The 25,954-nt window shown below is 39.9% G+C and overlaps 1 protein-coding gene across 3 annotated transcripts; it reads right to left on the reverse strand.

Annotated features, from left to right (window-relative positions):
- Positions 1–607: 607 nt before the first annotated feature.
- On the reverse strand, positions 608–24,437 carry LOC118825567 (SH3 domain and tetratricopeptide repeat-containing protein 1). Of its 3 annotated transcripts, none has more exons than XM_036596235.1 (18): positions 24,299–24,437; positions 23,532–23,603; positions 22,197–22,327; positions 21,753–21,858; positions 21,450–21,593; positions 21,164–21,362; positions 21,001–21,077; positions 20,698–20,889; positions 18,445–18,570; positions 11,885–11,911; positions 10,829–11,760; positions 8,416–9,175; positions 6,871–7,051; positions 6,583–6,733; positions 5,958–6,080; positions 4,599–4,749; positions 2,844–3,040; positions 609–2,023 (listed from the first exon to the last, which is right to left on the reverse strand). In XM_036596235.1, exons 1-18 carry the CDS (start codon positions 24,411–24,413, stop codon positions 1,757–1,759), a joined length of 3,951 nt encoding a protein of 1,316 aa, XP_036452128.1. In that variant the 5' UTR covers positions 24,414–24,437; the 3' UTR covers positions 609–1,756. The 3 variants fall into 3 exon arrangements, with proteins under 3 accessions (XP_036452129.1, XP_036452128.1, XP_036452126.1); XM_036596233.1 differs by having other exon boundaries at positions 614–2,023; positions 18,445–18,575; positions 20,694–20,889; XM_036596236.1 differs by lacking the exons at positions 22,197–22,327; positions 23,532–23,603; positions 24,299–24,437 and having other exon boundaries at positions 608–2,023; positions 18,445–18,575; positions 20,694–20,889; positions 21,450–21,613; positions 21,753–21,849.
- Positions 24,438–25,954: the final 1,517 nt, after the last annotated feature.

Genomic DNA, 25,954 nt, shown 5'->3' on the forward strand with positions numbered 1-25,954 from the left:
TTCACTGCTCCACAGATCAGGGGCTTTATACCCCTATAGCTGACATTTTGGCATTATGCATGGTGACTTTAGACTCATGTGCAGCTGCTCCAGTGAATCTCACTATGTTGCAATGCTGTTAACAAACTTTCGGACATATACCGTGTGACATATTACCATATTGTGTTTTGGATGAGAGAATGTAACTGGTCCAAATTCTCTTAGAAAAAAGTTTCAGTTTAAAAAAAGCTTGTCTGCATAACCACAAGTGTTTCTTTTCTATTTTTTGAATCCATACTCACAGAAAAAATCCATATGTTAATAGTAACACCCAAGTCTTCTTTCCTTGAAACTATCCTAAACGAGGCATATGCAGTGCTGGATCTGTTGTCTTTGGCTGTTAGGCACCATGTGCAGGTTTCAGCTGTTAAGTAATTTGTTTCTGAACAGTCACAAACCCTTTTATGGTCCATCTGCAGGGCTCAAGCCACTACTACGGATGTTGCTCTTTTTTTAACATGTGTGAAGACTTGAAGTCTACACACACTTGGAATTATCACAGCGTTAGCTTTCGCTGTTTGTTTTGAGAGAGAAGAGCAGTTCAGGTCAAGCTGTAGGATTTCTGCAGCCATGAATATGTTTATTTGAAAATGTAGCGTCCATCACTTTCAGCACTTTGTGAAAACAGAACATCCCTTGTTAGACTGAAAATATGTCCACTTGATTCCAGGACATAAATTGAGCTTGGAGCCTGGGCTTAAAGCCATCTCATTCTACATGACGAGAGAATGTAGAGGCTAAACCAGGGGTGTCCAATCTTTTCCGCAAAAGGCTGCTGTGCCTGCAGGTTTTCATTCTAAACAAGCTGAAGCACACTAGACTCTACTTGTTTGATGAGTTAGTCTCAGTCTTTGGTTGGTCATGGGCGCTCCTGCTTGATTAGAATGACAACCCCCAGCCACACCAGTCCTAAGACAGATAAAACTGGACACTCCTGGGCTAAACCATTAAAGAGCACTGGATTGTACTTCATTCAAAAAGCAATCCGGGCCAAAACACTCATGATAAGTTCAGCGTGAATAGTCGGAGCTAAACTGCTGTAAATGTGAATATGTTGGTTTTTGTGGTCTCACAAACATACAGAATTCATAAACAGTCTGTTACTGCAGCTTAGTTTCCATATATGGCCCATATCAGGGCTACGTTTTGAAGCTTTGACCATGTTTACATATTACATCAAACTCTTCTATTTAAAAAAAACCTGAGGAAAAGGTTTTTTCAAGATATGGGCCCTTTTAAAAAATAGTATTTCTTCCTGAGTTATCAAAAAACAGGCACCACTAGAATTAAGTTTAGGCCAGTTATAGCATTTCATGGCCCCTTTGCTCCATCTTTGTCATGAGATACTGCATCAAAATGACTCTGCAAAAGCATTCTGAAACAGGCTTAAAGCAAAATGATAAATAATCAGTGGCCCTATGCAGTCCAACATACAGAAAGGAAGATCTCATATTTTTATAAGATCAGTTCTTATTTATATTAAAAAAAAGCCTTTCTGTCATCTGAAACAGTTAAATTTTGTCGTGTATATGGCTCTCTTACTTGAACTGCAGTTAAATGCCTTGCTCAGAAACACACTGGCAGTAGTGTACATTCTAACTGCTGTTCCACAATCAATTACATCAACACAAACAAGAGCAAATACTCAATCTGTCAGAAGAAAGTAAACATAGACCCTCAAATACAAGTACAGCAGGCCTCAGTAAAGCTCAAGTCTCTATCTTGTAGCCTGTGAGGCTGTGATTTTGTACTGAGCTGTAGTGCGGAAGCTCTGATCTGGTGCCAGGTTGATGCGACGGATATTGAGGTCAGCAGCAAAGGCCCGTGCGCGCTGGTAGAAGTGCAGGGACAGCTCACGGTCCATCAGGAAGTTGTGATATATAGTGGCCAGGCGAGTGCACAGCTCTAGCTGGGACTTCTTATTACCCAGGTCCATGGCAGCTGCCAGGGCTAGGTGGTAGTAACCTGCTGCATCATATGGATCCTGAGACAAGGAGAAAGAGTGCAAGAGGTGTTGAGCTTACAGAAGAACAGGATACTGATAACAGGATTATAGATCACACTTTATTGCTGCACCAACTCCCAAAACTTCTCAACAAAGCCAATACACTTTTCTAGATTATTCATTCAGTATGAGTGAAATGATGCTTTTAACCTCCTATTTATGTGTTCAACAATTTTGCCATTAAAGAGCCCTTATAACGAAAACCAAATTTTCTTTGCGTTTTCGAAATAAGAGTTTCATGTAGTATGCAAAGTTTCAAAATGTACCATTCACTTCCCAGTCCATAAAGCCCATAAACAGAAACTAAGCAGAAAAAGCAGACCATTTTAGAGTAGTTGTTTTTGTGATGTCACAACACTTTTACATACATCACATGGCCAAGAGTATGTGGACATCCCTCCTAATTAGAGTTCAGGTGTTTCAGCCACATTTACTGCTAACAAATGTATAAAATCAAGCACACTGCCATGTAATCTCTATTAACAAACAGTCATAGAAAAGGTCATACTGAAGAGCTCAATAACTCAGCCTCTACCCTCTATTGCATCCCTCACTACAGAGCTCCAGATCACCCCTGGAAGCAACATCATTACAAGAACTATGTGTCTGGAGCTTCATGAAATGAGTTTCCATGGCAGAGCAGCTGCACACAAGCCTAAGATCACTATACACAATGACAAGGATGCCACAGGTTCTTAGCCACCAGTTTACATGCACACTTATGCTGCCCTTTTCTGGCTGGACTATGAGCCATAAAACTTTGAACACAGTTTACAACAATATAGCATTACCCTCTTACCTTCAGATCATAGAAGATAATGTCCCCTAGTGTCTGATACACCCTGACGTAATATAGGGCTTCTTCATCAAACTGCAGGGGGGAGGGACACAGAGAAAGGGCCTTCAGGTAGTGGTGCTCTGCCATCTCAAACTGACTCAGGCAGTGGTACAGCGTAGCCAGCCGATGAAACGCCACTCGCTCGTTTAAACGATCAGCTACAAGCGACAATATGACATGACATGAAGGCAATAATGTTAGGCAGTACAAATAAAGCTACATTGTTCCAACAGTATCTGTAAGTGTACAGTATGTGCAGTCATATGTATTCAATCAATGTATGTTCAGACAGGTGTGAGACATATTGTTTCACTCATAATCTAACACACTAGGGTCTTACGTTCAGATTTTCTTTGATTAGCTGTATCATGTGTATTAGATTACGACTTTAACTGCACTGTGATGTGAGGTAGATTCTTGATTTAAAGTCTTTGATGCTGTAGACATGTTAAGCGAAAACATATATGTTCTCCTCATACAGTAAAATATCTGTCTGGTCACGTTTTTTCATGATATATTCCGCTGTGCTGGATTTTAACATATGTTTCACAGGTTCATATACTGACTGACACTAAGGCCCTGTTTAGACCTGTCTTTTTCATGACTTATATCTGGATTGTAACCTGATAAGATTTTAAACACATGCATTTACACTTTTACATGTGGATCACTCAAACCATGTCTGAGACAGATGTTTACTGCATTTAGTTTCCCAAATCAACAGCCTTCTTGCACTATGACCCAGTGAAAGCGACCTGATTGAGCAGTGATGCCTCTGTTTAGTGGTGGCAGTTCAGTAGGTGTTTTTATTCCCCATATGCAGAACAACAGAGGGAGGTGGCATCACACTACTGGGTGGGGTTTTGTTTGTCAAATGTTTTATTAAATGTTTTAATTTAAATCTGTTTTTAATGAGTTTTAGGTGCATTTACTCCCGCATTTTTGTGTGACTAATCTCTATCCAGATGTAATACTGACAACATGCATGAAACGGTCAGATGTAAATGGGGTCTAGTGTCAGCAATGCCATATTCAGCAAGAAACTGTTCAAAGTAATTGACCTGCACAACATTCTCAGCACACTGAGTATGCTGAGCATACTTGGCAGAAATGCTAAACCACTGCCACTCAATCTGGCAGAGAAAAGCCTAAAAAAATCACGCTGGAAACGACTTGTATGAAAAGGTTGATCTGTCAGTAGGACATTAATAATTAGACAGTAATTATGGAAAGGAAACATTTTACATTCTAGTAACACCTGCTGGATAAAAAGATAAGTATAGGCCTGTTACAAATATCACCTGATCGCAATTATTAGATGCACGTTCATTAGCTGGTTGAGGCAAATATATATAAATAAAAGTAAAAAAAAACACATTAACTGAGACACATTATGGGTCTTACCAAAACAACAAAAGTAACTTCTGATTGGTGCTATAACATGTTAAGAGGGCAGTGTTAAGTCATGGTTGTTTATTTGAGCTCTAGCTCTATCTGCAGCTAATCAAGAGCTACTAAGTATCAGTAGTTAGAAAGCAGAACAGCTAATAAGCCAGTTTAGGCTTGTACTTCAGTAGTTGCATACAGTGAACAAAAAAGACCACCAAACTGTTAAATGTAGTTATTTACACATCAATTAATCATCTGGTAAAATTTTATGATGACAGGCCTAAATGAGTTGCAGAAGTGTTTAACGTGTCTGTATATGAAACACACCCAGAGTGATGCTGATGTCTAATGCAGTTTGTGCATACTCCAGAGCCTCCCCATACTGTCCCAGCTGTAGCAGCAACTCAGTCAGCTTATTACACAGCCTGAGCTGAGAAGGCACACTGCCCGACTTCACCGCTATAGGGAGAGCTCGGTCCTGTCACATAAACACAGAGTCAAACAATGCTGATTATCACAATGCAGTGGTTCTCAGTTCCAGTCCTGGAGTACTACTGCTCTGCACATTTTAGACTTTCTCCTGCTCCCAACACCTGATGAACTAATTAACAAACCATTCCTGAGGTGAACTGGGTGTACAACAAGCAGCGCAGTGATACTCCAGAACCAGGACTGAGAACCACTGTCCTGATGGAGTGTTAATGAAAGTAATACTACACATTCAGTAAAAGGTTCAGTAAAAGGACTACAACCATTTAAACATTACAAATGCGTCTCCCCTTTCAAAGTATTTCTTAGGATGGTCTGTAGTGAAGAATCATGCCAACAGACTGCATGTAACAATCTTACAGGCACAAAAACAGGTTAGAAAGGTCAAAAAATGGCAGTGTAAAATTTTAATTATGACTTTTTTATAGCACATTAACCCAAACAAACATCATAAGCAGACCTCAGGGAAAAAAGGAAAGTAAAAGAAAAAAGCAGGGTATGGGTCCTTTAATAAAATTAAAGAGAGCCACAGGTTTACAGCAGACAGTTTACACGCACACTTATACTGCCCTCTTCTGGCTGCACTATGAGCCATAAAACGTTTAGGTTAGCTCACAACCAAATAGCATCACTTTGTTACCTATAGAAAATAATGTCCCTTAGTGGCTGATACACCCTGATATAGGGTATAGGGTATAGAGTGACTCAGTATAGTCGTAAACCAGGACCAGAATTGAGAAAATATAATGTAATTGAGAATAAAATAATTAAATGTAAAAAAGTCATTGGAAAATTAATGTAATATATGTAAAGTAAAATTTCGCACTTTTTTTTCATATCACTATTCATTTTCTTCACCATTCACATTTCTGGCACATTCAGTCACTAGAGGCACTTGTGACGGAACTTGTTATGAGGCTACAGTGGAAATGAATGTGAAATAAAAGTCAGCCAGTTTGATTCTGAACCTATCCTTTAAACAGGTCAAACAAGGGTCTGAGTTTTTGTCCACATTCTAACAATTAGATTGAGAATCATATGATTAGCTGAATCAGGTGTGCTGCAGCACTATGGCCCTCCAGGACTGAAGTTTGACATCCATGATTTAAAACAATGTCTTTAATAGATTATCTGATACAAAAGGAGCTAGTGCATTTCCAGAAAATGCAATTAGTCTAGAACTAAACACCGACTTACCCTGTAGAAGCAGACCGCTTTTTCTCTGTCATGTGTGCTGTTGAAGAACACGTCCCCTGATGCCTCCAGGAGCTCCAGGATGAAGGCTGTATCTCCTGTGCTCAAAGCAATGTCCTGTGCTACCTGTCATCAATCACGCAAGAAACCAGTCTAATGAGGATCAGTGTATTTCTCAGCCATGATATATCACAAATTCTCTGCTGAAGATGCTAAAGTCTCTGGCAGTACAATGAGCTGTGAATATTCATATCTCCAGGAATCGTTCACCAACATACAAGATGCTGTGTCATCCAGCCTCAGAGTCTGGTTTTATTAAGAGGTTATCATAGAAGCTTACAAATGGACTGTAAGAAATCTTGTGAGATGTGCATGTAGCACATGGAAAACACATGTTTGACCATTATGATCAATTTCTGAAATGGTGAATGAGGATCAAAATCTCCATCTCCAGTTTATGTCCTATGGTTTTTAATACCCTTCAGGTCAATCAAATGATGACTGAGAACACTGAGTAGCTCCACATAGATTTGATTTATCACTGTTGTGCAAGGCACGCTAAGGTAAATATTTTAATCTGGATCTAAACAAGGTTGAGGAGTGACAGACATTTGCAGTCCAGCATTACCTGCACATAAAGCTCCACCAGCTCACTCTGTTTAAGGATGTGGTAGATTTTTCCTGCCTGTAGCCAGCCATGGGCCTCCTTCCTCTTCTTTCCCAGATCAATAAAGATCCCTAGACTTCTTTTAGTGTAGTCCAGTGCTGTTCTATTTGCTCTAAAACAGAATCAAACATGGTCATTTTAGAGAGATATGGAGAGCTTATCTAAATTCTGTCATACGAAAAAGGCTGATAACTAATTAGAAAGGCTTTATGTACTGATGTCCTACTGAATCATTCACAGTGGACTCACTTCTCTGTGCCCAGACTCAGATACAGCTGGCTGATTTTCTCCAGTATCTCTCCTTCTAGAGTTATGTCTCCTGTCTGGTGCAGCAGGTTCAGCTGGTGCTCATTATAGATGATACACTGCGCTTCATCAGGGCAAACTTCACCATACAGGTGACACAGGCGACGGGTGGCTTGCAGCTGGCCTTAACAGAAACATGTTTTTTAAGATGAACTCATATCTGCACACTACCCACAGTGAGCAGATATGTTATTAGAAGTGTGAATCTCTGACTGCATAATGATTTCATTTTTTACCACTTACACAAAGGAAACAATTCAATGCATCAAGCAGTTTAAATTTCACCAAGATTTACCACACTAAATATGCAAATGTGACTTGAAGAATACATGTACATAGTTGTAAAACACAAAATATAGAAATATTTATATGGTTGAAAATAGCCAGAGAATTTCATTTTGGGCAAATAAAGAGCAGTGATTATTTTTTGTCAAGTATTATTGTAATCTGTAATAATTGAATCTAGGCACATACTAATGACAATAGGTCTATTCCTGTGTTTACAGCATATATCCACTGCATTTTGTCTTCATTTAGGACCTTAACATCCACTATTCTTACAGTATGTTGTTTCCAGGATTTTAGGACAAAAAAACCCTCAGTGAAAAAATTCTTATACCATTGCCTTTTCTGTGCATCAAATCATATCTCTCACAGCATGCACATTTCAGTCTGTTATTTCAGTTGGTGGCAGCACTCTCAGTTACACCCACAGTCAGCACTTGGTAGTGCGAGATTAACTGATGCAGGAGCATGAAGACCTGACTTGCTAGTTCAAGCAAAAGACCTGCTGGATAGCTTTGCCATTACTGAAGATATTTTAAATGTCCTCTTATCTAAATGTGTTAAATCACAATTTATTTGTTACAGAATTAGCGTGATGACCAAGACAACCTTACCGACTGATTTTCTTACAGGGGTGGTGATAAGGAAACAGATGTTGTGCTATCTACAATGCAAATATAGGCATTTTATTTACTATCTAAAACCACCAGTGAACCTACACGTCTTCCGAGTTTTTATATGTAAAGGTGATAATGGTAAAATAGTGGTAAATCTGAAAAAAAAGTTTTCTTTGTGGACTATTTTAAGTCACAACGTCGTGCATGTACTTCTCCACCACTAATACTTTTTAAAAATGTTTTACACCAAAACCATTTCAAAACTATCATAAAACATGCTCTCAGGCATCAGGCAGTGTGTATTTACAACCATTTCACGTAATAACTTTCTGGAATGCAACTTTTAGAGGCAAACATCTGGTTCCCATCACCACCACTGTGAGCAATTCTGACTTGGTAAGTTTTCCTAGAACTAAGCATTTCACACCAAACCACTCTGAATGACTTTGTTTACATCTTAACCATTTAATTATGCAGAAATATTGAAAAATTAAATTTAAGTTGGTGTAAGTGCTGTGATGTTATGTTTTGTCTTGTTGCCCAACCTTAAATACAGCATACACAGCCACACAGAACTCATACTTACTCTCTGAGTTATCATACAGGATGGCAGTCAGCAGGGCCCACTCATAACAGATTTTCCCTTTCTCACAGAAACCCTGCGACACAAACAGCTTGCCCAGCTCCAGAAGCACAGCCACAAAGCTCAGCTCATGGCCTTCGTCCTCTAGCTCAGAGAACAGCTCTACAGCCTGGGCGAGGTGCTCCTCAGCTAGCCTCTTAGCTTTGACCTGCAAACATAAGAAGCCAAAGTTGGCCAGGGCTACAGCCCAGTTGTGCCTGTCTTCAAACTCCTCGCAGACCTCAGCTGCAGCCTGGAAACTCTCTGCAGCCTGTTTGACATTGCCGGCGTGCCTCAGAGCGATGGCACGCATGTTGTAAACCACCCCCTCCAGCTGTGTGGTGCAGTGCTCAGGGAGAGTGGACAGAACTGCATCCAGCACATCCAGGGCAGCACGGTGCTGCAGGCCACAGATAAGCAGCCAGGCCAGCCATATGAGGGCAGCACTGGTGTCTTGTTGGCTGAGGCTGGAAGCGGACGTATGCTCGAGGAGGCTGCACATGTAGTGAACTGCTCTGTTAGGCATGCCATGCTTCTGATAAAGCCAAGACAGACAAAGGGCATGGGCATGAGCCAGGCTAGGTTCCATGCCATTGTATGCTAAAGCAGCAGCTCGTGTCAAACATGGAGCCACTTGTGTTGGGATGTCGATTCCATACAACTCTTGAGCGTTCTCCAACAGAAGAGAGATGCTGCAAAGACAGTCAGCGACTGCAGAAGACACCTGTGTAAATGGAAGAATGAATGATTTAGTGAATTAACGAATGGTGGACTTGCTGTTTTTATTTACACTACACTTCAAAAGTTCTTCTTTTGAAATGGTCTCATTTATCATTGTTATTTTCTCACTGTGGTCTTTCAATTAATCAAGAAAAATAGCCTACAATATTTTGCTAACATAAAAAACTTTTTTGAAATGGGGCTGCATGATCAGAATCAGCCAAGATCACAACTGGCAGATTGTTGCTGTAAACATGCAACAGGCAATCATCCAATTAATTATTTTTTATTTTGGCCAATCTGTGCTGCAATTTTATGACATAATAATGTTAATGCAAGTGCACTCATGCTTTATCTGAATGCTGCTGCTACACCTGTACCAAAATGTCACATCATAGTTATGCACAAGTCACTGTGCTAAATAGCCAGTTGCCTTTTACTGTTGATGCAGTGCTTTATTTGATTCTTGTTATTTAAGTGGGCAACTGATTTTTCATTTATAAACTTAAATTTCATTAAAGAGAAAATAATATTATTTATTCTGAGACTTTGGCTACCACAAGGCACAGGAAATGTGCCAATGTGTTTCATGTGGTCACAGTGTGAGCTTCGACTTTAAAAAAGGTCAAAAAGCAGCCAAACACAACGCCCCATGGCCAATTTTGCTGTAAAGAAATGTGAACTGGAATTGGCCATAAAAATGAATGATCGGTGCATCTCTAGTTAAAATCTTTCAGACTAAAAGTGGTTCAAACACCTTACAGACTTAGAGTGTGGATGAGAGCTGACATCACAAGAGGGGGATAAAATGTGTGGGCTTTGGAATTATTGCCACAAATATCTACATTTGGTGATGTTTTCCTAGAAATAAACCTGGTTAGCATTTGGTAATATATTAAGTTTTGACAAACTGATAAAGAAAACAAGCTCAGTAGGGAACATGAATTCGCCAAACATGACTTTTTATGGCCGATTTTGATTCCTTTACGGCCAAATTGGCCAATGTTAGCTTTTTTATTTCCAGTACACGCTATTAGGCAAAATCCCAATAGTGATAGCATTATTTGCTCATTAACGGGCCAAAATTTTAAATTCTTGAATGAAAATTCTAATAAAGCAATACATATAAAGTAAATAGCGACTTAGCATAATGACTCATGCATAGTTATGCTATGACATTTTGGTAGATGAACCAACAGCATTCAAATACAGTGCAAGTGCACATACCTGCCTCACGTTATTTTCTTCATAAAACTGCAACACAGATTGGCCAAAAACAAAATTGGCCAATTTGCTGATTGCATGTTTGGAGCACAAATCTGCCCTTTCCTGATCTTGGCACCCCTGATGCACATTTGCATTTAGAACATGCTGAAAAGCTAGTTGTCCCTCAACTTTCAAAGGCAGACTGTTTCACTAAACACACAGTGTACCTCACAGATAATGGGTTCAGCATTGTGGAGGCCAGGAGCCATCACGTCTAGTCCTGGAGTCTGGAGTCCAGCACAGTTTAATGTTCTCTCTTCTTAAACACACCTGATTCAACTCATCAGTTAATTACCAGGTTAGGTTGGTGTGTTAGAGGAGGAAAATCACTAAAATCTGCTGAACTTTGGCCCTCCAGGAGCAGAACTGATGATACCTGGTGTAAACCTACCTGAAGACATGCATGCCTTGCTGAGCTGTCAGCCAGGTGAGGAAGATGATGATCATTATAAAGCCTGGCTAAGAGTAAAAAACCATGGCTACATATTGTGTTGCAGACTCCTGGCATCTCATCAGCCAAGATCAGCAGCCGCTCAATGAAAGGCACTGCGCTCATGCCCTCTCCGAGCTTCAGATGGAGCTTGGCTAAGAGGAGGCAGAGCCGGGCCTCTGCAGGCTTGTTCTGAGACAAAATTGCCTTTTTCAATGCAAATTTTAACACCTCAGGTTCTTCTGAGCCAGATAAGCAGTCACAGACTGCCATCAATAAAGCAGCAAAGCGTTCAGACAGAGTGAAATACTTCTCCATGTTCTTCTGTGTGAGATAGATGAGGGCCAGGTTGGAATAGAGGGCAGAGAGAAGGGGCATGTCTGAGAAATAGTCTCGGGGTACACTTAAGGCTTCTTCGTAATAGACTCGAGCCTGAGAGAACTTTGACCTGCCTGCACACAGTTGTCCAAGTAGGAAGCAGATTCTGCTCTGTGCCCATGACATCCGCTTCTTTCTTGCTGTTTCTCGAGCTGCACCTAGATAGGCCACCAGCTCCTCTTCATCAGAATGACCCTCAAAGTGTAACAGGAGGAATTCTGGGTAGGCGCTGTAGAGCAGCTGAAACTCTGGCTGATGGTCACAGCTGCCTAGGAAGGAGAGGAGGGAGTGGTGTCCATCTGGGCTGGTACCATCCTTCTCTGAACACACAGTGAAATGTGGGATTTCCTGCGGTGACTCTGTCTCTGTGGACTCTGAATCTGTCTGAAGCTCAGAACTGTCCAGTGCAATCTCATCTCTGTTTGGATCCTTCATCTCTCTCAAAAGAGGGGTGATTTTCCTTTTCAGGTCTATATACACTTCAATGCGATCTGCATTGTCTGCAATGGGACCGTCTAAAGAAAATAAATGGAGAAAAACAGATTATACGCACACTTTAAACTACATAGGCTATTATTACACATATTTTATAATTTGTTATAACTTATTAATCAGGACCAACACAGAAATGTTACCTACTTTGAACTGATTCTGGCTTTACCAAATCTGTAATAAACAACAAAAAAGATGAACAACTACTTAAACAAACAAACATCTCAAAATTATCTTGACTTTGCTAAATCTGTCTTAAAACTCACTTAATTTACAGGGCCCATACTGCATATTACTCTTCCACTGAGCTCCAGTCATAATTCATTTTCACATGACAATTTTCCAGCCCTTCTTTATCTTCTAAACAATCCGTTTTTGGTGCCTTTAAGAATGATATATGCAAATATCCTCTGCTCTGATTGGCTGCCCTGTATTGCGCCTCTTTCAAAATGCACTCCAGGCTTAAACAGTCCATATCACCTCAGAGTGAATTGGCGGAGCTACCGGCTGAATGATATTTGTGTAAATATGTTGGTTTTCATGACATAAATTCAAACCAGCAGCTTAGTTTTCATAGATGGACTGTATCGACTGGGACGCGAACGGTTTTGAAACTTCAGCAATGTTTATACAGTGCATCAAGCTCTTCAGAAAAAGGGGGAAAATCGGTTTTCCATTATACAGGCCCCTTAAGACATAAATTCGTTTTTGGCTTTTTTTTAAAAAATGTCTTAATAATATGTAGATTATGAGACCCATTTAATCATATGAAAGCAGGCTTTTCTGGAGTCGACCCCGACTCTCGACTCAGTTTTAACCAAAACAGCACGACAGCCGCTGGGGCGCTGCAGAGCCATACAGTGGAAATTAAACCACCTTAAACGTCGTTTACTTGACCCACTTTTTAGAGTTGCTAAAGACATAGCTAACGATACGACGAAAATCCCTGTTTCCAAATTGTATCAGGCGAAATCAAGTTAATTAACGGTTGTTATGCGCAAGCAAGCTAGCCGGCAGCTGCATGCTAATGCTACTCAAACTCCTGCCTGCATTTGCGCATCCAGAACCAAACACAGTGGAAAAACATGGAGAGCCGAATCCAGGCACGGTTGGCTCGGCTCTCGGCGACGCTGACCAAGAGTCGATCCCGATTCCGAAACGCTCTGGACTCGACTCTTCTGGACTCGACTATTGTGGAGTCGACTCTTCACATCACTGTTTACAGCTGTAGCTAACGGGCGTGTGTGACGCATAATGGCCTTGTAAGGTACATTAACTCGGTAGGTTAACTAACTTACAGATGCCAAGGATTTATGTGAGATTTGATTTTGTATCCACTTTCACTCAAGTTAATAGTAACAAATAAAGAACATACAGAACTGAAATGTAGTTAGAGCCGATATAAAGCATTAAGTTAACGTCTGATGTTAGCTAAGCACCCTGACGAGTATGCTCACTTCTCAGTCTACATTCCGCTAACGTTGGTTTGTTTGGACTAAAATATGTCTTGAGGGAACTTTGTTTCACGAAACCTTATTTCGACAGCTTGCTTGCATAAAACAGGGGAGACAGATAGCTAATGGCGTCTAAAAAGAGAAAGTCGTCCAAGGCCTCAGCATCTCAACCGAAAGCCCCACTTCGTCGCTGGGAAGAGGCGCACGGTAAAAGCTCAGCACAGCAGTTCACATGGGAGTAGCAGGTTAGGCTAATTCAAAGGGACACTCCAGCCAAAATGAGACATTCAGCCATGGTTGTATCTGTTGTAAACATGTCCGCTCGCATCCTACAGCAATCTGTAGAGCAGTGGATTTCAACTCCAGTCCTGGGGACCTCTTTTCAACCTTATCAAGTTTTAACTATTGTCCAACAAAACACCTGATCCAGCTCATCATTAAATGATCGTAGTCTTCACGAGCTGGATCAGGTGTGTTGGGTCAGAGTACATCTAAAACTGTGCAGGGCAGTGGGTCCCCATGACTACAGATTTTCTAGTTTAAAAATAAGGACTAGAGCTCAGAGAGGTAATGTTATCGCTAAGAAGGCAAAATTATCTTAGTGCAGCCATATAACTGTAGTAACTCTCTTTTAACCAACACTACAATGGAGAGAATGGACAGAAATGACTTGTTAGATGAGGAGGACACATTAACAGCTAAAGTTATATAAACATTTACATTTTTAAAGTTACAAATAGATGTTTTAAGTTAAGTTTTAGGTGTAGGCTGGAGTGCCCCTTTCGTTTACAGAACCACCTGGAATAGCACAAAAACTCTTTGTTAGTCTGCACTGAATAACCCGCTGAGTTTAACTTGTAAACATCTTGGATCATAGATGAAGATTACTGTAACCCTGAAAAACTGCTTGTGTGCCCCTACGACCCAAACCATCAAATCCGGGCGTGTCGCTTTCCATACCATCTCATCAAGTGCAGGAAGGTTTGTATCAGTCATGTTTAAAGTCCCAGGGAACACAATGTAAAATATTTTAACTGTTTGTATGATACTAAAATGTTTTTATTCATAGTTTGAATAAAAAAGTCAAGATGGTAATAAAGTTCAACACAACTTAAAGATCGCTTATGAGACCAATCTGAGAACTGTCTGGGCGTGGTCCTGATATCCCGAGGAGCAAGCTTGATTGTCTGTTCTTTTACATAAGAACAAACTGCTCTCACCTGGTTTATGCTAGTTTTAAAAAAGTACACCTAAGGGTGGCACAAATATAACATCACAATATTTATTGCATTGCAGTATTTAGTTTTTCTGAGGTTTGATAAGCTAGAACTGTCAAAAAATAACTAGTAGTGCCACATTTAAAACATACTATCAAAAACAATACGATTTTTATGTAATGTCTTGCCAATTATGCTCTCTTTTTAATGAAATGTGCTGTTGGTAGACTCAGAAAAGCACACTATAATGTATCATGATAACGATAAATATCTCATATAATCATCACATAATCTAACCACCCCTACTACTTTTAAGTCTTTACTTTCTGAAGCATTATTCTTGACTGTTGTAATGTCACCCCCCTGAGTCACTTCATTAAATCACCTCCTTGTTTCTACACTAATTGTCCCATTTTATCAGCTCCACTTACCATACAGAGCAGGTATTATTTGAGTGGTTGATCATTCTCAGTACTGTAATGACACTGACACAGTGGTGGTGTGTTAATGTGTTGTACTGGTACAAGTGGATCAAACACAGCAGTGCTGCTGGAGTTTTTAAACACTGTGTTCACGCACTGTCCACTCTATTGGACACACCTTGTAGATGTAAAGTCAGAGACGGGTGGTGTTAGTCATCTAGCTAGACTTTCCTCAGTGGTCACAGGACGCTGCCCACAGGACAGGACTGTTGGCTGGATATTTTTGGTTGGTGGACTGTTCTCAGCCCAGCAGTGACACTGACATGGTGGTGGTGTGTTAACACCTCAGTGTCACTGCAGTGCTGAGAATAATCCGTCATCCAAATAATATCCATTCTGTGGTGGTCCTGTGGTGACCATTGAAGAACAGTAGGCTAACAAAGTATGCAGAGAAACAGATGGACTACCGTCTGTAATTGTAGAACTACAAAGTACATGTATATGGTAAGTGGAGCTGATAAAATGGACGAGTGTAGAAACAAGAAGGCGGTTTTTAATGAAGTGGCCAGTCAGTGTAAATACAAAGCATGAAAGATGTATTTTTCAGTAATGTTGTTTTTCAGAACCATCCTGAGCTGGCCAGTCAACTATGGACGTGCCCGTTTAATGCCCGTCACCTCATGCCCAGGCACGAGCTATCCCATCACATGTCTAACTGTGTGGACAGGTGTTCCGTTAATACTGACTATGGTAGGTGGCTGACGAGCAGTAGATTAATGTACATGTGGGAAACTGAAATAGATCTCCAACATAGAAGCCATTATTTATGTTAGCTATTTAAAGCATACTTACTTGATTTCATTGCAAGAGTAATAAACTGGTTTAGCTAATTTTGTATGTATTGTAGTGGAAAGTGCTGAGAGCCAGCACAGATTTCAAGTTCCTGTCAACACCTGGACAATTCCTGTGTGTGATGAAGACTGGGACCAAGGTCAGCTTTTGTTTTTCTAATACTTACATTTCCTCTCCTCTCTCCCTCATTTCCTAGCCCTGTACTCTGTCGTTAACATATATTATTCAGAAAATGAATTTTTTTTTTTTTTCCATTGGGATGATTTTTGGATTAAAGCTACGCTATGTTAGTTTTGGGAATTTGGTATCAGTAGAAATGTGTAATTGCATTTCCAAAAAAGTTGGGACACTGTGCAAAATGTAAATAAAAACAAAATGCAATGATGTGCAAATCACTTAAACCCTATATTTAGTTGAAAATAGTACAACATGTCAAATTTTGAAACTGAGAATTTTTTTTTTTTTGAAAATTATATGCTCATTTTGAATTTGATGCCAGCAACACAAAAACTTTGGAACGGGGGCATGTTTACCACTGTGTTTCATCACCTCTTCTTTTAACAACACTCTGTAAGTGTTTGGAAACTGAGGAGACCAATTGCTGTAGTTTTGAATATGAAGTGTTTTCCATTCTGCATTCTGATTTTGAGCTGCTCAGCAGTTTGGGGTCTCATTTGTTGTTTTTCATTCCATAACCCTCCAAATGTCTGGACTGCAGGAAGGCAAGTTTAGCACCTGGACTCTTTTAATGCAGAGCAGTGCTGTTGTAATACACGCAGAATGTGGTTTGGCATTGTCTTGCTAAAATAAGCAAGGCCTTAACCTGAAAAAGGTGTCGTCTGTATGGCAGCATATGTTGCCAAAACATGTATATATCATTCAGCATTAATGGTGCCTTCACAGATGTGCACGTCACCCATGCCATGTGCACTAATGCACCCCTATACCATCATGAATGCTGGCTTTTGAACTGTGCACTGATAACAAGCTGAGTGGTCTTTATCCTGGAGGACACAGTGTCCATGATTTCCAAAAAGAAGCTCAGACCCAGAGAAGGTGGCAGCGTTTCTGGATCTTGTTTATATATGGTTTCTTCTTTGCATTTTAGAGTTTTAACTTGCATTTGTGGATGCAGCGACAAACTGTTTTCACAGACATTGGTTTTCAGAAGTGTTTCTGAGCCCATGCAGTGATTTCCTGTACAGAATCTTGTCTGTTTTAATGCAGTGCCACCTGAGGGCCCAGAGATCGTGGCCAGCCAATACTGGTTTTTGGTCTTGTCCCTTGCATACAGAGATTTCTCCATGTTCTCTGAATCTTTTAATGTTATTATGTACCGTAGATGATGAAAAGCAAAAGTTCTTTGCTGTTTTATGTTGAGAAACGTTATTCTTGAACTGTTGCACTATTTGCTCGTGCAGTCTTTCACAGAGTGGTGAACCCCTCCCCATCTTTACTTCTGAAAGACTCTCTGGGATGCTTTTTATACCCAATCATGTTACTGACCTGTTGCCAATTAACCACCTTTTTTTTTTTTAGCATTACACGACTTTACCAGCTTTTTGTTGCCCCCGTCCCAACTTTTTGGGAATGTGTTGTTGGCATCAAATTCAAAATGGGCATACATTTTTCAAAAAACAAAAACATATCTCAGTTTTAACATTTTGATATGTTGTCTTTGTATTATTTTCGATGAAAATGATTTGCACATCATTGCATTTTGCTTTTATTTACATTTTGCACAGTGTCCCAACGTTTTTGGAAATGGGGTTGTATTATAAAACATAATAAAATAATTACAGTCCAGTACTCTCAAAAATACAGTGATGTAATTCTGTGAGCATTAACTAATGAACTCTTCTATGCATCACAGAGGAGGAGGAGACAGCAGCACCAGCAGCACCTTTTGTATGGGGACTGTCAACCTCGCAACTCAGCCAAGATAGGTTAGTTATTTACTGTTGTGATATTAGTCTGTTAGGTTCAGATTGTTAGACTGTAAAAGAGTGAATGTCTAGAGATACTGACTACTGTGCTCTGTTTGATAATGATCAATAATTGCCTTCCTGTAGAACATTTTTAAAGTGCTGATAACACTTTTTTTCTTGCTCAGGACTGAACAAGCTGTGACTAACCGTTTGACCTCCAGTCTCAGAGCACCAAGAGTTCTGCCCTGGAAACTGGACAAGTGAAGGATGAGTTCTTGCCTCTAAAGCACTATATTTTGAACCTGTGCTCCTTCCTGTTAGTACAGTCAGTGGTTTCAGAGTTTTGTTTTACTTTAAAAGCACTCTGTAAATGTTTTAATGAATGGCTGTTGTTTTGTAATATACTTCCATTAGATTAAGTAGACCAGTAAGTTTGAATTAAGAATTACATTGAAAATGTTCAAAGGTGTGTCAGTTAAGTAAGTTTGAGTTTGGCTTGTGTTTTTGTTAAACAAAAGACTAGGATGCAAGCAGGATATAGGACAAGTTAACTGTGACGTTTAGTACATTGTTATGGGCTGACTTTGTGTTTGCAAGTGCCAAGGTGTTTTTGTAGTTCTTTGTTTTCAGTTTATCAGGTTTAGAAAATAAAATCTGTATGTTAATCCTTCTTGACTCTGTCACCTGAAGCCTTACTGTTGGCTTTAGGAGCATTTAGAGGTACTGGCCATTGTTGAAGTGATTGAGTATAATGATATTGGATGTTTAATCTTCTGTGCAGGTTAAGCTTAAATAATGACATTCTTAGGACACAAACACAGTGAGACAGCTTACCAAGTCTGTAGACTGTAGCAACATCACTTTGGCATGTTTTCTTCAAAAAGGCAATGGTTTCCTCCTTAATCTTCTCTTGTTCCAAGTTAAAGATTTTTCTGTCCTCTTCTTTCAAAAAGATCTCATCTGATCTGTCATAAAAATAGAGCACACTGAGGCCAGTATTTTAAAGTAAATTTAAAACATAAAGAATGTTTTATGGATGTTCATTGGATATGAATAGGTGGGTGACAAATTAAAGGAAAAGCTGAATAAAGCATTACAGGTGCAGACGCTTCAAGTCAAATGTACTGCATGATACAATTAAGCATTTAACATCCGACTATGTTCTGTGGCATGTATAAAAACGCTGAGCAGGCCCCTTGATTTTAGATCAAGGCCGCAAAAGGAAAAGATCTAACTAATTATGAAAGAGGGTTTGTTATTGGGGGCACAGATTGCAGGAGCTTCAGTCACAAAGGCTGCTCAACTGGCTAGTGTCTCAGTAGGGACTGTGACAAAAGTGACATCTGCGTTTAGGTCTATGAGAAAGACATTAGTAAATGCGGTTGGAAATTGTGGTCAAAGCATACATTCAGTGACCCTAATGCTTGTACGTTAGTGCAGTAAGGAAAAACACAAAAGCAACTGTTCCTCAGGTGCCAACACCTACGGAGATGTGGAAAAGTAATATGGTTAGATAAGTCATCCTTCACCATATTCTTCACAAGTAAGCAGAGTGTATGCTGCCACGCTAATGAGAAATTGCCTCGAGTTGGCTGTGAATGAGTCTGATGGCACAGTGATGTTTTGTCGATGCTGGTTGCACACAAAGTCATTGGTCATTTTTAAACTTTTGCCTTGGGATATTCCTGCTAGGAATACGCTGTGCAGCTTTACCTTGCTTTAAGCACAAGCAAACACAAATCACAACCACTTCCCCAATATGGGTGGAGACGTAGGCTAACAAAACGGAGGCAAACAAACTCAACATTTGCTACCAGTGGCTGTATATGCCTACCTGACTCTGACAAAACAGAATTGTGAGGTAGAGAGACTGTATTGTCTTACCCTTGTACATTATTGCCTGGTTTTAATTTCAGTGCACAGTGTTTTGCAAGTTAGCAAAGCTGCTCTTGCAAAGTGTGTTTGTTCGGTACTTGAATGTGCAGGGTGTTGTTTTGAGTGAAACAGCTTTATTGATAATTGTAGACAGAGCTGTCTGTAGGGGCTTAGCATGTCAATCATACCGAGCACTTTCATTCAGCATCAGCATATAAATAGTAGGCTTTGGTCAACATACTGATATGTTAAAAATATGGCTTTTCAAACATACATTGTGAGTTGTCACCAAAGAAAAGAATTTCTAAAATCACCCAGTGTATGCCTGACTTCAACTACAGCTCAGCCAGCTAACCAGCCAAAAATACTCCAACAAGACGTAAAACTCAGAGGTGAGCTCCTCAGATATGTTAGCCTTGGATGTGATTCCTGCTGTTGCTGTGCTACAGAGACTGTTGTTGAAAGAGACAGAAGAGGATCAAAACTATGAAACTTACTTTACTTACAGCAGTACAGAAGTGCTTTTCTTACATGGAACAAAACCCGCTCTTCCCCACTCCAACACTACTCAATCTAAAGTGATAACGTAACCTCATGCACATCATTTTAAATCAGCTAGATATTCATGATTTAACTGTTAGGGTACATTGCTCTCATATACACTAAAAACTAATTCTACGAATGTTACTGATTATGGTATCGGTATTGGCAAGTACTAAAAATATGTTCTCACACTTGGTCTGAAAAAATGGTATTGATGGAGCCCTAGTTTGATAAGTATGAAAATGATGTATTTATTAACCCAATTGAACACCTATGGGAGATTTTGAACTGACTGTTAGTTGAATGTTAGTGCTCTCCAAAGCCATCATCAAAAACCCAATTGAGGGAATATCTTTTGATGTTCTATCTTTCCAGTACTGTTCCATAGACTTCTGTGCTGTTCTGGTGGTAGCCCAACACCTTGACAGGGCACTGTTTTCCTTTAATTTCTCACCCCTCTGTATGTGCTGTTGAATGTATAAAGGTGCCCTTTTGTATGCTTGTTAAACCCAAAAGATGAAAACCAAGATCAGCACACCCATATCAAATGAGGCATGCCCCAATTTTCATGCATTTTAACAGTGAGTGTATACTTGCTTTACTATAATGTTTGAAAAAATGAATCCAAACAACACAGTAGTATCCTTCAACATGCAGGCACTTACTCACAAAGAGAATCAGTTGCTTTCACCAGGCTTGTCTTGACGAGTCCCGTATCACCAGTCCTCTCCAACTTGCCCATGAACCACTCAAAGCAGTTTACTAGTAGGCCCAGGATGATGATGTGATCTCCAGCCTCAAAACTCAGCTCATCTGGTCCATTACCATCATATGCTTCGACTGCCTCACAGGAACCTACAGCTGATATAGTACATATCACTTTTTTTCAGATGATTAAGAGACAAAAATGATTTTTTCCTTCATTCTGTGCATTATGTGCCACTGTCCATTCTAGACATAATCCCTGCTTACCAATTTGAAATGGAAGATCACAGCATGCCTTTCCACTGCCAACCAAAACACTCTCAGGACAGGACTTAAGAAACCACCTTCATGGGAAATGAGAACAGAGGTATAAAATGATTCAGTGTGCAATGTGTCAATATTTACAGAGCAACATCTTAATCCCACTCACTCATGAAAAGGAATGACTGGTTCCAGGGCTGGCTTAGGTTTAGTTCCTCTTGATCCATCTGCCAAGGACAACACTGTCCACCCTGAGCCTAGGAATGGAGGCTCAAAAAGAGCAATGTCCCCCTTCTCCAGGTAAAGGTCACTGCCAGATGTTGAGCTATCAAACATCTGATTAACCGTACAGCTTCCAAAAAATGAACCTGAAATTTAATCCAAAATGCATTATTCTGTTATCAACATTCATTCAGTCAATTGGGCCTGTAGAGGCCTAGGATATCCCTTATTACCTTCTTGCATTAGAAAGCCTTTGTACATTAAGTTAAGGTTCTCCTCTTTAATTGACACCTCAATCCCTGAGTCTTCATGGTCTAAAGTGTTCAACCAGAACTCCTGGTCCAACAGAAGATTCTCCAAAGACTGACGCAGGAAACCTGGAGAATGTTCCATAAAACTGACAATGATATTTAAGAATCAAAATACTCACAGTAGTTTCGTCTTATCAGTTACACAGTTAGGTTTTTATAAGGTTTTAGTGGGTGTGTAGTTAAGTCATATCATAGTGTTTGATGACAGAATGAGAAAATACAAACCCATTTTGTTATAGGTGGTGAACTTCCATATTTCTTCAAATGTTTTAAAAGTGATAAATATAGTCCTTTCCTCACTGCTGATGGACACCAAATGAGCTGAGAATTCCTTAAACACAGGAAAGAGACCGTAAATCTACTTGAAGCTGTGTGTTACAGTAAGAATTAAGTTTTACAGGAAATACTGTAGCTCTTTAAGTGTTCTTCACTTTAACCCCTAAAACCCCTAGCCTAGTGTATTCTAAGGCTTGTTTTTCAGTACTTCCATGGAAAGCAATGCAAACTGATGGAGTTATTCTTACATTATAGGAGTGAGAATGGAAGTCTGAACCCACCAGCCATTTAAATTAGGTCATAATTGTAACTTGGTTATTTAAACAGTTCCTTTTATTCTGAGAGAGTGAATAAGTCAGTTATAATGTATGTACGCTATACTGTAAAGCATACAGCAATCAGGGTCGTGATTTTTGTGAGGTCAGCCTCCAGCACACGCAGTTTCCCGCAGAGGACTTCCTGTGTGTTCTTGTCAGCAGGAAGCCGGTCCGGTCCTTCTGCCACAGCCAGCTGGAGGGCCAACACTGCAACAGGAAACGACTGAAAGTTAACACACCATGCTTTCTGTCTCTCCCATCCAGCAACAACAAAATTGCCTTCATATGGAAAACAAATCCATGTAGCTTTGTTTGTGTGCATATTAGCTGTTTATGGAAAACTCCATTTGTCCAGTTTGCAGCATAAAGTATACAGCTGCACCTGTGTATCTCATCTCTATCATTTTTTCATTTATGAAAGCACACAGACTGCTGGATCACTGCCTGGTTGAACAAGCCAGCTCATATGGGCCACATAAACTCTTAATTCATGACCGATTGGGGCCGAGACATCACTCTAATCATGTGATGTTGCAGTACTGTGACGGAAGGGGTTAATAAGTGACAGCTGATGAGATGTGTAAAGTTCAAGGTGTTTTCAGATACTCTCTTTCTGACCATTGTTTCTTTTCTAAACCTGGCAAGTACTATTTTGGTCCATATCATGGGTTGTTTTTAGTGTCAACAAATCACAGAGACAAAGATTGTGACTTCGGTTAGTTCCAGTTTTAAATGAAAACATTTACACTGAGGTCTCTTTAACTGGATTTCTGCCCATAACCTCCTGTTTTGTGATTTGAAAACTTGAAACTTGAATTAAACAGTGGTTCATTTTGAGCGACAGCAACTTCATTATCAGTAAATCTTCTTTTTTCCTTTTGCTGTGTATGTTTTAGTTATAGGCCAATATAATGTCACACTGCACTCTTAGAAATGGTGCCGCAAAGGTTTTTATACTGTTTGTTTTACTACTTACACTTTATATGCAAAAGTTTGGAGACATCTGCTCATCCAATCCAAATCTTTAAGATATAAAGAACCTTCATAATAAAAAGGTTCTATGCACGTATAAAAGTTCTTCCTAGAACTTTTACATTATAAGGAAGTTCTTTCAATCTTTAAAAGGTTCTTCACAGTCAGAGTCCTTAGTTACAAAAATGGTTCTCTAAAGAACCATCCACTAAAAGTTTTCTAAGGGAAACAAATGTGGCTCTTCAGTGGCATCACTCAAAGAACGCTTTTTGGCACCTTTTTTGAGAGTTTGTGGGTTACCATGATCGTAAACAAGTTTATCTAATGGATTGTACTTGGTCTGAAGTCATTTGAGTAGGTGGTACAGGAAGCTGATGTGGAACTGCATTTGTGAGGTGGCCTGTGGGGTCACCTGTCTCATGAGGTTGGCATTAGTTACCTGTGGGAACAATGTCTTCAGAAGCTGCTGAGCTCCATTTGAAACTCTCTATTCCTCTCGATGGTTTATTTTCTGAAAGGTAAATACATCTACATAGTCACCACAATGTCTGTATTCACTGCTACTGTCTGAACATATGCATTTGGCAGTACTTTTTTTAAATATGAGTTTGCAGGCTATGAGGCAGACATTGCAGGCGATTTATGAATGAAACTGATGATAATAGACTTGCAGTGTTCACCTGAGGATACACAGTGCTGTGCTATTTGCCTTGGCAGGAAGTATTTTCCCCCCTGTTAACTAACTATATAACAGTAGAGTAAATACAAGTAAACCCAAATACAGTCTAATAAAACAATATCATTTGCTTAATTAAATCAGAAGCACACCTGATTATAAGAAAATGTAATGAAGGACTAACTGGCTGAACCAGGTATTGGATGGTGATTGTAAATGCTAGGCTTTGAAATGATTAAGCTCATCATTTGTTTTAAACACTTGTTTCATTATTTATATTTATGTTAATGTTAGTGTCTTTATACAAATAAGCGCTTACTGACCTGGTAAATAGCTTTACATAGACTTTTTTGTCTAAGACTTTTGCACAGTACTGTGTAGACTGTAAGCCTGTGAAATAACCCTCTATCACTGACCCTGATGTTCTAAACATTGTACCTCGTCATTGTACTACTATAGCCTACAATAAAGGTTCCCACCGTCATTTTCTTTCGCCGGTAATAGTATAATAATATGTCGGTGTGACTTACCCGTGTCCATGATTTTGGAGGTGTCTTTATTCACCCCCGAATCATTGCTTGAGCACTCGGTCGAAAGCTCGGAGTCCACTGTGCTCACCGTGTTGCTTTCATCAGCAGTTGACATCTTGTCAAAAGTTGCTGTGCTTCCCCCGGGCGTTAGTTTTTTTCTCCCACCCGTATTCCGACAAGCTCCGCCTCCTGCGCAAGGATTGGCTAGTAGCTCGTACTAACAACACTATATATCCGAAGGTTTGTAGACATATCCAGCGTTTCTTTTACACATCAGCGGTTTTCATAGGGAGTGTGTCCTCTCTTTCCTTCAGTAACAGCCTCTACTCTTCTGAGAAGGCTTTACACTGGGTGTTGGAACCTTGCTGTGAGGATTTGATTGCGTTTAGCCACGAGAGCATCAGTGAGATCAGGTACTGATGCTGGGTGATTAGCTCTGGATCAAAGGTTTTGGATTGAGCTCTATTACTCCAGAGAACGCAGTTCCACTGTTCCACATCCCTATGTTGGGGGGCTTTATATCACTGGCCATGGTGACCTATGGGTGCTATATAAAATAGTTGAATTTACAAGGGTGTCTCAATATTTGTGGACATATAATGTAAAGTAGCGGGTGGTTTTCTGAACTAGCCAATCACGGCGCAGGAGGCGGGCATTTGTCGGAATACGGGTGGGAAGAAATAACACCACATACGAATACTGCGTCTGCATGTCACGAGTTATGCGTGCTGCTTATGCTAATAAAGGTGTTCAGGTAGCGAAACTAGTTAGAATGATCTTCTCCAGACCACGTTTGCCATGTTTTACCCAAATCAAAGAGTTATTGTTTATGAAATGTCTTGTTTTTCTCTTGATAAAAGAGCAAAAACCAGACGATAAAGATGTGCAAGCCAAGATAATGAAAGTCCATCCAAGCCGAGAGTGAATCTTAGCCTACTTTATAAAAAAAACAAATGTAACTCGAGCTTCTGGCAAAAGTCTCTGGCATTACTAAACGTGGCCATTTGAAAAGATCTGACCTTGGCTTGGTGTATTGGCAAGTTAATAATCTGTAAAGTGAGCAAACATCAGATTTAAAGACACAAAGGCGTTTTCACGTCGTGAGCCGCCAGCCCAACACTGATGACCTGGCGGTTTTAAACATGATAGCACTCTGTTATGCCCACAGCAGTCTCCCCCAAGGAACAGTGTCAGCATTTCCTCTTCCTTTTCTGGTTGTTCTTGAGCCAGAAGAATTTAAGGATGTTCAGAAAAATCCCCACAACTAAAAAGTGAAAAGCAATTTTCTGCTTATCCTAGTGATACAAAATAAAACTTATGTAGGTGAAAAAAAAATAAAAATAAAAAAAACTGAAGGTTACCTTCCAAAACATGGCTAGACATCTTGATGTAGGCTGCCTACAGTACTGTCATTACCTTGTTATCAGCATCAATATCAATATCATCAGTATCAGCATATTCTTGTCAGTATGACCTTACCTGTCACAGCACATCACTGTAAATGGACACTTAATAGTATGTAAGCAGAGTGGCTATTTAACATGTTTGAAGGCTATAACCTAGAACGGGGCTGCCCAAACAGTAGCCTGCAGGTTAAATTTGGCAGATGAAGACATTTGATTAGACCCCGAAAACAATACAATCATATATTTATAC

Source organism: Colossoma macropomum, unplaced genomic scaffold (assembly GCF_904425465.1).
Source record: "Colossoma macropomum unplaced genomic scaffold, Colossoma_macropomum, whole genome shotgun sequence".
NCBI classification, from domain to species: domain Eukaryota; kingdom Metazoa; phylum Chordata; class Actinopteri; order Characiformes; family Serrasalmidae; genus Colossoma; species Colossoma macropomum.

Coding starts and splice junctions, on each gene's coding strand:
- LOC118825567 (XM_036596233.1), bottom strand. CDS start 24,413: ATGTCAACTGCTGATGAAAGCAACACGGTGAGCACAGTGGACTCCGAG. Junction 22,328..23,531: donor TGAAGACATTGTTCCCACAG/GTAACTAATGCC, acceptor TTCCTGTTGCAG/TGTTGGCCCTCCAGCTGGCT. Junction 9,176..10,828: donor CAAGGCATGCATGTCTTCAG/GTAGGTTTACAC, acceptor CCATTTACACAG/GTGTCTTCTGCAGTCGCTGA.